General features: G+C 49.5%; 2 protein-coding genes across 2 annotated transcripts; one reads left to right on the top strand and one right to left on the bottom strand.

Moving 5' to 3' along the window:
• The first annotated feature begins 681 nt into the window (after positions 1-681).
• B3GNT4 (UDP-GlcNAc:betaGal beta-1,3-N-acetylglucosaminyltransferase 4) lies at positions 682-2,432 on the top strand. The gene has a single exon (XM_029057862.2). The coding sequence runs from the start codon at positions 704-706 to the stop codon at positions 1,796-1,798; it is 1,095 nt and encodes a 364-aa protein (XP_028913695.1). The 5' UTR covers positions 682-703; the 3' UTR covers positions 1,799-2,432.
• A 138-nt stretch (positions 2,433-2,570) lies between these two features.
• DIABLO (diablo IAP-binding mitochondrial protein) lies at positions 2,571-11,621 on the bottom strand. Its single transcript, XM_029057864.2, has 6 exons — positions 11,545-11,621; positions 10,196-10,316; positions 7,298-7,429; positions 6,223-6,333; positions 5,803-5,899; positions 2,571-3,282 (listed from the first exon to the last, which is right to left on the bottom strand). The coding sequence occupies exons 1-6, from the start codon at positions 11,592-11,594 to the stop codon at positions 3,059-3,061; spliced, it is 735 nt and encodes a 244-aa protein (XP_028913697.1). The 5' UTR covers positions 11,595-11,621; the 3' UTR covers positions 2,571-3,058.
• Between the last annotated feature and the right edge of the window lie 1,339 nt (positions 11,622-12,960).

The following is a 12,960-nucleotide window of genomic DNA, read 5'->3' as shown; positions in this document are numbered from 1 at the left end:
GTGATTTTGAGCAATCTGTTTCTCCTCCCATCTAGGCAAGCAAGGGAAAACTGTCAGGCCACACCTTTTCAGACTAGTCGTTAGCATTGCTACATGGTTTTATTTTAAACAGATCCTGTTTACAAGGGAAGCAGTGTGACCTAGTGGAAAAAGCCTGAACCTGGGAGTCAGAGAACCTGGGTTCTAATCCCACCTCTGCCGCTTGACAGCTAAGTGTCCTTGGGCAAGTCACATAATTTCTCTATGCCTAATCTGTAAAATAGGGGTTAAATCCTACTCCCTCTTAGCCTGGGATTCCTCTGTGGGGTAGGGATTGTGCCCAACCTGATTACCTTATGTCTACCCCAGGACTTAGAACAGCACATGGTACATAATCACTTAAGTACTATATTATTATAGCTTTAAGTGGGACTTATTTTTAAATGGGCCATTTTCTATCTCCTTGTGGGCATGTCTACCAACGCTGTTCTAGTGTACTCTCCCAAGTGCTTAGTATAGTGGTCTGCACAGAGTAAGTGATCAATGAAGACGATGGTTGATCGTAATTTTAGGATTTGACTGTCCTCTTCTCACCCCTCCTCCCAAGGACCCGATTAGAGCGATGAGCTCCGTAGCGCATCTCCCCCAATGGGTAGGGGAGGAGCTCCCTCACTGAGGAAATTCTCTTTCCTCCTTAGGTTCAGCAGTTGATCTAGGAGTCGAGATGTGTCGCCGACTCCACTGGCTCGCCCTGTACATCCTACTTGTCTTGCTGCTCGGCTGCCTCTTCTTCCTGAGAAAGAGCCCCAGCCTGGGCACATACCCTCTGGCCCTAAACGGGGAGAGCAGTTCCATGCACCAGCCCCCGGCCTGGGCCACCAAGGGGTCCCGGCCCATCCGGTGTCCCTCCAACCAGTCGGCGGCAAGTGGGTATGGAGTCCTGCCGCCCCGCCACCGTCTCTTCTTGGCCTACAAGCACTGCCGCCACTTCTCCACTCTGCTGGAGCCCAAGACCTGCCCCGCAGACACCTTCCTGCTGCTGGCTGTCAAATCCCAGCCTGCCCACTTGGACCAGCGGGCGGCCATCCGCAATACCTGGGGCCGGGTGGGTGCCGGGGGCCGCCCCCAGCCCCTGAAGCTGGTGTTTCTGTTGGGGGTTGAGGGTGCCACGCCGCCACCCCAGCTGTTGGCCTACGAGAGCCAGGAGTTTGACGATATCCTGCAGTGGGACTTTGCCGAAGACTTCTTCAACCTGACCCTGAAAGAGCTGCACTTCCAGCGCTGGCTGGCGGCCGCCTGCCCTCATGCCCGTTTTGTGCTCAAGGGGGATGACGACGTCTTTATTAACGTGCCCAACGTGCTAGAGTTCTTGGAGGGGAAGGACCCCAAGGAGGACCTCTTTGTCGGGGATGTCATCAGCCGGGCTCTGCCCATCCGGAACACCCGGGTCAAGTACTTCATCCCCCCGTCCATGTACAGAGCCCGCTACTACCCCCGCTACGCAGGAGGGGGCGGCTACGTGCTCTCCCAAACCACGGCGCGGCGGCTGAGGGGAGTGATGGAGGAGGCCGAGCTGTTCCCCATCGACGACGTCTTTGTGGGGATGTGCCTGCTCAAGCTGGGCGTGAACCCAACCCACCACCCGGGATTCAAAACGTTTGGGATCCGGCGGCCCCTGGACCCCCTGGACCCGTGCCTCTACAGGGGCCTGCTGCTCGTGCACCGCCTTAGTCCCCTGGAAATGTGGAGCATGTGGGCTCTGGTGGAGGATGGGGGGTTAAAGTGTGCTGCCGTCTTCCCCGGGATGGCAGCAGACTGATGGAGGATCCAAGGACTGAAAGTTAGGTTCCCTCCTTTCAGCTTTTGACTTGATGCGATTGTTTCGTCTGAAGCTGTAATCCCACAGGCTAGCACAGACACGAAACCCTCAGACCCGCACTTTTTGGAAGGGTGGGGAGTGGGCGGGTGAAGAGGAGACCCCTCTAAAGCTAGAGACCCAGGTGGTTTAATTGCGAACTGGGTCATGCGATTAGTGTGGGACCGTTGCCCCAGGGGGAAGGACTGTGAACTTTGATTTCCTCAGCGAGATAATCTCCTAAAAATGCCTTCTTAAAGCATCTCCCTGGAAGCCGAGGAAACGAAGCTGCATTTCCCGAACTCAGCTCAGAATTGTCTTAGCTTGGATGGATTCACGACTTTCGTCTACCGATTTCAGGTATCGTATTTTCTGGCCTTGTCTATTCATCCTAACAAAAACACGGGTGGCCTGAACAGCCTAGGTAAAATGGCAAGACAAAAAGTTTAGCTAAGTTAAATGGCTGCAGGGTATTCACCTAAAGATTTGTTGGTAATGACTGAAAAATATTTTTTTTTAGAGTACAAAGTTATTTTCCATTTTGGAAAGGCAGTGATTACTAAAAAGGAAGAAAACAGAGAAGTCTGATTGTACCCAACTGTAAAGAGCTGCAGCATTTTTTAAATCTACCCTTTCTATTTCCATTCTTTTCCCCTCCTTCTCGCCTACCCACAAAGCAGCTTTGGCATTCAGCATTAAGGCCACTATCTCCTCTTAAGTGTTCAGGAAACAGTAGCAAGAGGTTATCATCATGTATTTTTTAAAACCTCACACTGTACATTTCATAAGTTTAAAGCCCACTTCCTAGAAATGAAAGAAAATGCCAGGTGAGTCACAAGTATAAAGCTCAGAAAGAGGCAGGAAAGTGAGGCTAGCACCAGCTCTCTCCTCTCCACTACCGGTCAGGCACAGGGCCCAAACTTGCCCCATGTCTGTTCAATGTTGACCGGGGCTGAAGGGCCTGTGTGCGAGTTTGTGGACTGACAAGTGAAATGTAAATCAATGATTCAAGACTTAGCCCTGGCCTTCAGTGGCCCAAGCCTGACCTCTTCTGAGGAGGGGCTTAATTTGCATAGTCTGTGTTCTTCGGTGTCAGGACCTGCTACCCTCACATTTTCCTACTTTAAGGAACGGGGCAAGTGAATTCCAACACCGCTTGCTCCAGCTGGCTTTCAACCACGCTGGCTTCCTGGAGTTAACACACAGGAGGGTGCCAATGCCCCCTCAATCTTCCCGCATATAAGCTTCCTGTTCATGCTCCAGGAGCGGGGAGGGTCTGAGGCTGCGTGGTGCCTCTGGCGTCTCCTCGGGTCTCCGAGAGCGTAGTTCTTCTGTCTGTGCCTCGGCCAACTTAGTCTCTGCGTTCTGGGAGAGCTGGCGCACCTCCTGCACCTGAGTCTTCACCAGCTGAATGTGACTGCGAGCTGTCACAGACGCCTGATCCGCTCCTGCACATAAAATGGAGCGTTAGAGCCCTAATTTTACATATTCCTACTGTATTTGATATTGATATCTCTCTCAACCTTCCAGACCATAACCTCCTTGTGGGAAGGGAATGTGCCTACCAACTCTGTAATACTGTATTCTCCCATGCACTTCATAGAGTGCTCTGCACACTAAGTGTTCAGTAAATACCACTGACTGAGTAGCAGTGATGATAGACAGTGTCCTCCCTGCAAGTCATGGGCTGGGAGGACCCCGGCCAAAGTTAGTTTTGCTGAGGCATTTTACATCTAGGGGACAGAGCGAGAAGACCCCTTTGCTCATTTTACCTAAGGGGAAAGCTGTGGGAATAGCTTCTCCTAGTGCCTTCTGCTTTCCCCCACCACATCTCCAATTGTCATTTAGTCAATGGTATTTGAGTGCTTAGTGGGTGCAGAACACTGTGCTAAGTGCTTGGGAGGTCAGTTTCCCTGCCCACAGGAAGATATGTCAAAACAGCAATAACTGTTACCTCTTCTCTCTCTTGTTCCTCCCCACTTTGGGAAGGAAGGTTTGAGAGGAAAAGTTTATATGGCCAATTTTCCCCAAACAGAATAGAAAAGGGTCAGGCAGGATCACCCCAAGCAGTAGCAGCACTGGTCCTTATCTGCCAGAATGCTACAGCCCCCCCAGCCTCGTCTACCTGCAGCCAGGGGTGATCTCAGCCTGGATACCAGTGTAGCTTTCGTGGGGGCCTGAGATGGGAGGGAATAAAAGGGACTATATTATGAGGCAGTAGTAATTCTTGTTGCCCCCTCCTGGCCCAGAAGGTTTGAGTTGCATGGAGGGGGCTGGAGAGGCTGCGGAGATGGGACAGATGGGACAGGGTCCAGCCGTGTCCACTTCAAGCCCTTGTGGAATCACAGCAGAGCCCGTAGCTCTGGAGACACCAATGCTGCCTGCTTACCCTCATGCTAAAGCTCTTCCATCCTTCTATGCCAAGACCCCACAGAAAGAACAAACACAGAACCCCCCACTGGTAGAGAGTAATTGAAGTGAGTTTTACAAGTTTTTTTCAAAACCATGTTTACTTGTCCTGAGCAACAGCCTATGTTGCAGACTCATTTGAACTCTTAACCCATTCTTTAAAAGACATTATGACATTACTTTTCTCCACAGTTTCAAACTTCTTATCCCATTCATGACAACCAAATACTTAAACCTGTAGGTGTGACCTACAAAAGGAACATGGCCTAGTGGAAAGAGCACAGGCCTGGGAATCAGAGGACCTGGTTTTAATCCCAGCTCTGCCACTTTTTTTTTAAAGGTACTTATTACACTATGTGCCAGGCACTGTATAAAGCTCTGCTGTAGATACAAAATAATGAATTTGGACACAGTTCATGTCCCATCTAGGGCTCCCAGACAATTCCCATTTTACAGATGAGGTAACTGCGGCACAGAGAAGTTAAGTGACTTGCTCAAGGTTGTCCAGCAAACATGCTGGAACTGGAGTTAGAACCCAGATCCTCTGACTCCCAGACCCATTCTCTTTTCACTAGCCACTTGTCTGTTGGGTGACCGTGGACAAGTCACTTAACTACTCTGGGCCCCAGGTCCCTCTTCTGCAAAATGAGGATTTAATACCTGTGTCACATCCTGCTTAGACTGTGAGCCCCATGCGGGACCTGATTATCTTGTATCTACCAGAGTGCTTGGCACCTAGTAAGCACTTAACAGATACCACAATACCATTAATACTGCTCTTATTAAGTGAAGATTGCCTAAACTTCAGAGTAGCTTGCGAAAAGAAGTATTCTACCAAGGCTTTACCTGTGGGCTGCAGTTTAAATCTGATTTAACATTACTCTGGTCTTAACTGGGCCCTCCCTAAGGTGGAGCCAAGCAGGATGCCCCAGCCATCATGAGTGCATTTAGAGACCCAGGCCCACCTAGCTCCTCTCTCCTCCTTCTGCCCCATGGAAGTGGACAGAGCACTACATGTGGAGCAGGGAGGAGACTCAGCAGCAGTGTTAGCAGGAGGGGAAGTTCCATTCTTTAAACTCTCCAAAGAGACTCTGCCCTGCCTGCCCTGCCCACCCCACCTAATGGGACTCTGGAGAGCTACTGCCATAAAGGAAATGACGACAACAGGAGGCATAAAGAGCAAGGAGGTGCCAAGGCCTCGGGCCTACTCCTGCCCACTTCCTGTTGTCCTGCATAGCAGCAGCTCCCTGCCACCCTGCTTGCCACGTCACCCATGATACGGGCCCCAGAGCTTTCTGGCATCCCACTGGGGGATCGGAGGTGGCACTGCTAGGGAGATTTCAGGGCAGAACTTCCAACCAGCGGGGCCCACCACATCTATGTGGCCCAGTCACTCCAGTTATTGAACACCGAGTGAGATACCAGTCTCCTCCGTTCCAGGCTTGGAGCTCAGTGACATTTCAAGGGGTAGGGAAAAGAGCCTCAACTGGTAGGGCAAGGGAAGGGAATCTCATCACTGGAATTCGGACAAACGGAACTGTCATCACTCATCGACGTACCTGTCTGGTACGCAGCCTCCGCTGCCATCTCTGAGAGACTGACCGCGGTCATCCAACTGCTTTCCAGCTTTAAGAATTCCTCCTGCCTTGTGGTCACCTGCAAGTTTGACAATGAGATTAAAACCATTGTTCTTGTCTGTCCGTCTCCCCCAATTAGACTGTAAGCCCGTCAAAGGGCAGGAACTGTCTCTGTTACCGATTTGTACATTCCAAGTGCTTAGTACAGTGCTCTGCACATAGTAAGTGCTTATTGAATGAATGAAAAAAGACTGAAAACCTGAAAGTCAAGGCAGAAATTCTAAGCAATGACACTGTACAAAGAATGTCAAATGAAAACCATCACTTTGATGATTCGGTGCATTTATTCTTTTGCCTTCACGGAATAACAGTCACGTACCATCAATAGTTCATTCTTTTTACCTCAACTCTTGCTCCTATGATTACTTGCCACACAGCATCTTCTTCCTGTGAACTCATTTTCCCAAGGAGACTCGTGTACTTCCGGTACAGAGACACCAACGTGTACACTGCCTGCAAAGAACGTAACAGAAGACTATTGTACAAGTCCAGGGAAAGTCCTGGAAAATCCTGCAGAAATACACTTTCAAGCAGGTGATAATCCTTCAGGCTAGAAGATAAATTTTTTTATTATCCAAGCCTGTCTTTCTTGCTGCCCACCTGTTGGCGATTTCGCACTGCTTGTTAGGAACCCCAAAAGAGCAAAAAGGTTCCCCACCGGCTTTTAGGAAGCAATTTCCCCTGCCTCAAGGTTTCCCCTTTAGTACTTCCCCATCGCCCAATCACAAACCATTTCCCCACACAACCAGATAGGTTCAGAAGCATTTTATAGTACCACTAATGATAATAATAATCATGGTATTTGCTAAGCACTTACTATGTGCCAGGCACTGTACTAAGCACTGGGGTGGATACAAGCAAATCGAGTTGGACAAGGTCCTTGTTCTACATGGGGCTTACAGTCTCAATCCCCATTTTACAGATGAGGTAACTGAGGTTCGCAGAGCAGTACCAGAGTCGGGATCAAGAACCCACGACCTTCTGACTCCCAGGCCTGTGTTCTATCCACTGCGCCAGGCTGCTTAGCAGAGTGCAACAATAGCCAAACATATGCCCAGGGAAATGGGCCTCCCATTGTGCCTCGGACCCTCTGGGAACTGTGCCAAACTCTCTCTTCTCACTTGTTCCTGCACCCCCCAGCCCTTCTCCAGTGTGGGCTGGGTCAGCTACCTCACTCTGAAATAGCCCGAAGAATGATGGCGGCCCATTGGATACCTCTGCAATAAAGGGTGGGAAAGGCGGGGGTGTCATCTTGGTACTTAGAGCCTCTGTCTACAAGTTGGGTGAGGAAATGACTCAAGAGGCTTTGGTTTATTTCAGTTATCCACATTCTGCTTCCAGCCCTTGATAGGGTGGCTCATCGCCAGCTGCCCAGTTAGGTATCCATCGCATACAGATCTAAGCAGAGGCAACTTACCTTTGTGTACTCTGTAATCGCTTCAATCAGTGCATACGTGGTTTGGGAGAGAAAGATGGACGTGCTGTCTGTTACCAAAGAAACTGCCCTCCTCGTCAGAGCTTCATTACTAAGAGAATGGGGTTCAAATTTCTGGAACACACAAGAGTCCTTTTTATTACCACCTTAGCCATCACCTTAAAACCACAAAATGTCAATTTGCACCCCAGAAAATGGGGGAACACATTAAGTTCCTTGAGGACAGGCATCATGTCTACTAGTTTTATTGTGCCCTCCTTCAAGTGCCTGGTATAGTGATCTGCACTATTGACAAAAGAGCTAAGAATGAAATTCATTTAAGCAGTTTGGTCCTTAAGGTCACAATGCCCTCACTCCGGCCTGGAACTCCCTCCCTTCTCAAATCCACCGACCACCACCTCCCCATCTTCAAAGCCCAACTAAAATCATTTCTCCTCTGACTAATCTTTCATTTCCCCACCCTATTCACCCTCCCTTCGGTGCCACCTATGCACTTAGGACTGTTCCCCTTAAGCACTTTGATAGTCACGCCATCCCTCCGCTTCCCTGCACTTAAGTACATTTCCTGATACTGTGCTGGAGGGCAGGGATGGTGTCTGCCAACTCTATTGGATTGCACTCTCCCAAGTGCTTGGTATAGTGCTCTGCACGCAGTAAGCACTCAATAAATACTATTGATTGATTGAAGTGCTCTACTTCTCCAACTTGGCCACATTTTAAAAGCACCTGACATTGTTGGCAGACATTTTATGAAAAGTTTGTCAATTCCCCTTTCTATCCAACAAGATGTCAAATCTCCCCCCTGCCCCCATTACTTCTCTAAATGAAGTTAACAGATTTTAAACTCATGGAGACACTTCCTGAGTGTGTCCCGGGCAAAACGAAAGCTCATTTCCAAAAGATCCCTATTTGCCCTCCCTTCTGCATCACCTATGTCCTTGGGTCTGTACCCCTTAAAGCACTGTTAGTCATCCACCCCCAGCTTCATAGAACTTTTGTACATATCCTTATACGTGCTGCTGTCCCTATCTGTAATTTATTTTAACGTCTGTCTCTCCTGCTAGAGTATAAGATCTTTAGCACGCAGTAAGTGCTCAATAAATACCACTCATCGAAATCTCAAACATGTGCTTCCTACTTCATTTCCAATCCAACCAGACTGAAAAACACTAAATTGTTCTGAAATGTTTCAGGTCTCCACACAAACGCGCGCACACACACACACACACACACACACACGATTACTGTGGTATTTTATTAAGCACGTTCTATGTGCCATGATTGTGCTAGGTGTTGTGGTAGGTACACAATGATCAGATGAGACACAGCCCCTGTCCCGCAAAGGGATCACAATCTAAAAGGTAGGGAAACTGAGGCCCAGAACGGCTAAGTAACTTAATCGTGGTCAGGCCAGTGTTGCAGCTGGGACTAGAACCACCGTCTAAACTGTGAGATCACTTTGGGTAGGGAACGTCACTGTTTATGGCTGTATTGTACTTTCCCAAGTGCTCAGTACAGTGCTCTGCACCCAGTAAGCACTCACTAAATAAGACTGAATGAATGAACCCAGGTTTCCTGACTCCCCACCCCATCCTCTGTACACTAGGCAATACTACCTCCCCAAAGCCATTTGCAGTAACCCACACAGATCTGGCTTCTGGTGTCGAGACTACATGCCCGGGCATTGCTACCATGTGGGCTGGGAGTTCAGCATCCTCCTGCCAGGAGACTCCATCAGACAGCAATGAGGAGGAGGAAGGGAAAAGGACTTGGGACTGGAAAAGCCCAAAATGCTCTCATTCCATTGGATGGTGGTGCTGATATTAAGTTAACCAGACTGAGCTCTGCGGCCGGACCGATGCTCTACAATTCTAGAAACATTTATCCTGGGACTTAAAAGTCAGATTGACCATATGCAGGTTCAGGTGAGAAAATGAGATTTTTCTGGGAAAAAACAATTCCATCCTTTCCCAAAATGCACCTTGTCCTGTGCTGACTCAGACATATCTCATGCTGAAAAAGCAATTTTAAGGGAGGGAGTTTTACACCTACAAGCTCTTAAGGTGGGACAAACACATTCACAGGATGGGTCAATAAAGAAACAAAAAGCTAATCCTGTGGACTGGTCACCCTTAGAAAGCTTGACTGACCCAGAGAGGAAAGGAGGGTGAAGAGATGAGAAGGATTTGGGTGGAAAGAAAGGACAAAAGAAAGCAGATGGAAGCAAACCCCGACCCAAACAATGGCAGCAGAGGTGCAAGAGAAAGGTCAGAGTCTCATATCACCACTTTGAGGGGAAGTAAGACAGCTAACCACTAAATACCAATGATTGTGGGGACGAGGCAACCTTGTGTACAGTATTTATTTTCTCTTCTCATTTGGGCACCTGTTGCACTGTTCTTGACACAGCCAAGAAAGCAATTCCTGTGTGATTTCTATTATAATTGATCCAGCCTTGCTATTTATAGCGTAACTGCTTGGAAGGACTGGCTGATGCAAGCAGCTGTCAAGAGGGGCCCGCTGACTCTACAAAAGTCAAGTCACACCTCAAGTCACTGTGCCAGGATGCTCAGTGATTTCACACACCCGCAACAAAAAGCCAAAAGTACTGGCCTGAGGAAAACTGAAGTCTAAAGTGAATCAGTCTAAAGTACCCTAAAGACACCTCTAAGAAATGTTTGTTTTTAAATAAATTCTCCTATTATGGCAAAAAAAAAAGTGAATGGATGACATAGGCACTACTTCCACAGAGATGGAACCCGTTTGTGGAAAAGGCAGTTCTCATATATCCCAAGCCTACTGCTGGAATGCCAATCATGGTGCTTCAATGATCCAGATAATATTTAAAAACAAAAAAAGAAGTAAAACACCTGTAGTTACCTGTGCAATAGGAACCGCACACAGAGTCAAACCAAAGCCCACTGTCACGGCGCTGGGCCACGGCCTCGCTAATTCTGAGAAATGGCATCTCTTAATGTTAGTGGCGACTGGGCCTCGCCGTCTGAAAAATCGGGGGATACAGAGATAGTGGAAGCCGAGTTAACCTAAGGAAATCAACAATCTGAAGATTTTTTTAAAAAACGCATTTTACTAAGTGAAGGGCTGTTTTCTGGCCTCTTCCCACCAAAACGGTGCTAGATCTGATTCGTTCTCGACCCTCCTCTTCATTCAAACCTTGCTTATTGGGTAGGCACTCGTGAAGAGTTGTTTTACTTAATGCAACTAGCTGTCCCCTGGGAAGAAACAGCGTAGGCAGTAGACATGCATTAGCCAGAGAAAATAACACTACTGCAGGTATATGAGTCCAGGTGAGGCAGAAAAGCAGCATGGCCTAATGGATAGACCCCAGGCCTGGGAGTCAGAAGGACTTGGGTTCTAATCCCTCCGGACCGTCAGAAGCAGCGATGAATACGAATCCTCATTATGGGCAGGGAATATGTCTCATATTGTTCCACTGTATTGTGCCAAGCTCATAGTAGAGTGCAAAGCACAGTGCTCTGCACATAGTAAGCGCTCAATAAGTACGACCAACTGGTGGCCCCAGCATATAATCCCTTTTAAAAAAAACCCCAAATCCCCAGATGGTTTTCAGCAGATGCTTGCCTGATGATGGCTCACAGAGGCTCTGTGGGACAACTGGAATTCTTGGCTTCCTCCCAAGGCTTAGTGGAAAGAGCCCTGGACCCAGAAGACCAATAATAATGATAATAATGGTATTTGTTAAGCACTATTTGGCAAGTGCTGTTCTAAGCGCTGGGATAGATTCAAAGTAATGAGGTTGTCCCACATGGGGCGCCCAGTCTTCATCCCCATTTTACAGATGAGGGAACTGAGGCCCAGTGAAGTGACTTGCCCAAAGTCACAAAGCTGAGTGGCGGGATTAGAACCCGTGACCTCTGACTCCCCAGCCCGGGCTCTCGCCGATGGGCCCCGCTGCTTCTCCAACCGATGCGGAAGTCGGCAGGGGTGGGGGATGGAGGGGACCGGGGTGGAGGGGACCGGGGTGGAGGGAGTCCCGTGTCTGAGGCGCCGAGCGGCGACCGGAAAAGAGGGGTCGGCTCGGGGGGAGGGGAGGGGAGGGGAGGGGCGGGGCGGGGAGGAGAGCCCGGGCGGGACGACCGAGGACAACCCGCCATGGCAGGAGGAGGATGAGGCGGCGGCGGCGGCGGGGTCGACGGGTGCGCGGTTGTTGTTTGGAGGATGTCGGTCCCCGCCCGCAGCCCCAGTACCTCAAGAAGGCGCAGACGGCCCGAAGGAGCCCCTTCCTCACGGCCGCCATTGAGCCGCGGGGACCGGGAGCGCGCACAGGAAGTGACGTCAGCGCCGCGGCTGCCCCCGCTGAGAGGGGAGGCCCCGCCCCCGGGGACGTGATGACGTCAAGACCCGTCCGGGGGCGCGCGCGGCGTGGAGCCCCGCCCCCGAGGGACTGTGCGTGGTCTGGAATCCCACCCTCTAGTGCTGGGGGAGGAGAGGGCCTTTTCATTCATTCATCCATCCATCCATCCATCCATCCATCCATCCATCCATCCATCCATCCATCCATCCATCCATCCATCCATCCATCCATCCATCCATCCATCCATCCATCCATCCATCCATCCATCCATCCATCCATCCAATTTGTTAAACGCTTACTATGTGCAAAGCACTGTTCTAAGCTCTGGTCGGATATAAGGTGATCAGGTTGTCCCACCTGGGGCTCACAGTCTTCACCCCCGTTTTCCAGATGAGGTCACTGAGGCTCAGGGAATAATAATAATGTTGGTATTTGTTAAGCGCTTACTATGTGCCGAGCACTGTTCTAAGCGCTGGGGTAGATACAGGATAATCAGGTTGTCCCACGTGAGGCTCACAGTTAATCCCCATTTTACCGATGAGGTAACTGAGGCACAGAGAAGTTAAGTGACTTGCCCACAGTCACACCGCTGACAAGTGGCAGAGCCGGGATTCGAACTCATGACCTCTGACTCCCAAGCCCGAGCTCTTTCCACTGAGCCACGCTGCTTCTCTAAGTGAAGTGACTTGCCCAAAGTCACACCGCTGACAAGTGGTGGAGCCGGGATTAGAACCCATGACCTCTGACTCCCAAGGCCATGCTCTTTCCACTGAGCCACGCTGCTTCTCAAGTTCATATTTATTAAATTCATATTTAATGAGCGCTTACTGTGTGCAGAGCACTGTCCTAAGCGCTTGGAACGGAATATTGGGCAACAGATAGAGACCATTGCTGCCCAACAACGGACTCACAGTCTAAACGGGGGAGACAGAAAAATAAAACACTGTGACATCATGACATTTTTTTAGCACTGACTCTGTGCCCAGCACTCTGCTGAACTCATTCATTCAATCGTATTTATTCAGCGCTTACTGTGTTCAGAGCACTGGACTAAGTGCTTGGAAGGGACAACTGGGCAACAGAGAGAGATAATCCTTGCCCAACGATGGGCTCACGGTCTAAAAGGGGAAGACGGCAAAACAAAACAAGTATTCATTCATTCATTCATTCATTCATGCATGCATGCATTCAATTGTATTTATTGAGCGCTTACTGTGTGCAGAGCACCGTCCTAAGCACTTGGAATGTACAATTCAGCAACAGATAGAGACAATCTCTGCCCAATGACGGCCTCAGAGTCTCCCAGGAA

This window comes from Ornithorhynchus anatinus, chromosome 2 (genome assembly GCF_004115215.2).
Source record: "Ornithorhynchus anatinus isolate Pmale09 chromosome 2, mOrnAna1.pri.v4, whole genome shotgun sequence".
Lineage (NCBI taxonomy): Eukaryota > Metazoa > Chordata > Mammalia > Monotremata > Ornithorhynchidae > Ornithorhynchus > Ornithorhynchus anatinus.
Note: the sequence above shows the minus strand (reverse complement) of the source record. Positions and strands in the feature narration are given on the sequence as shown.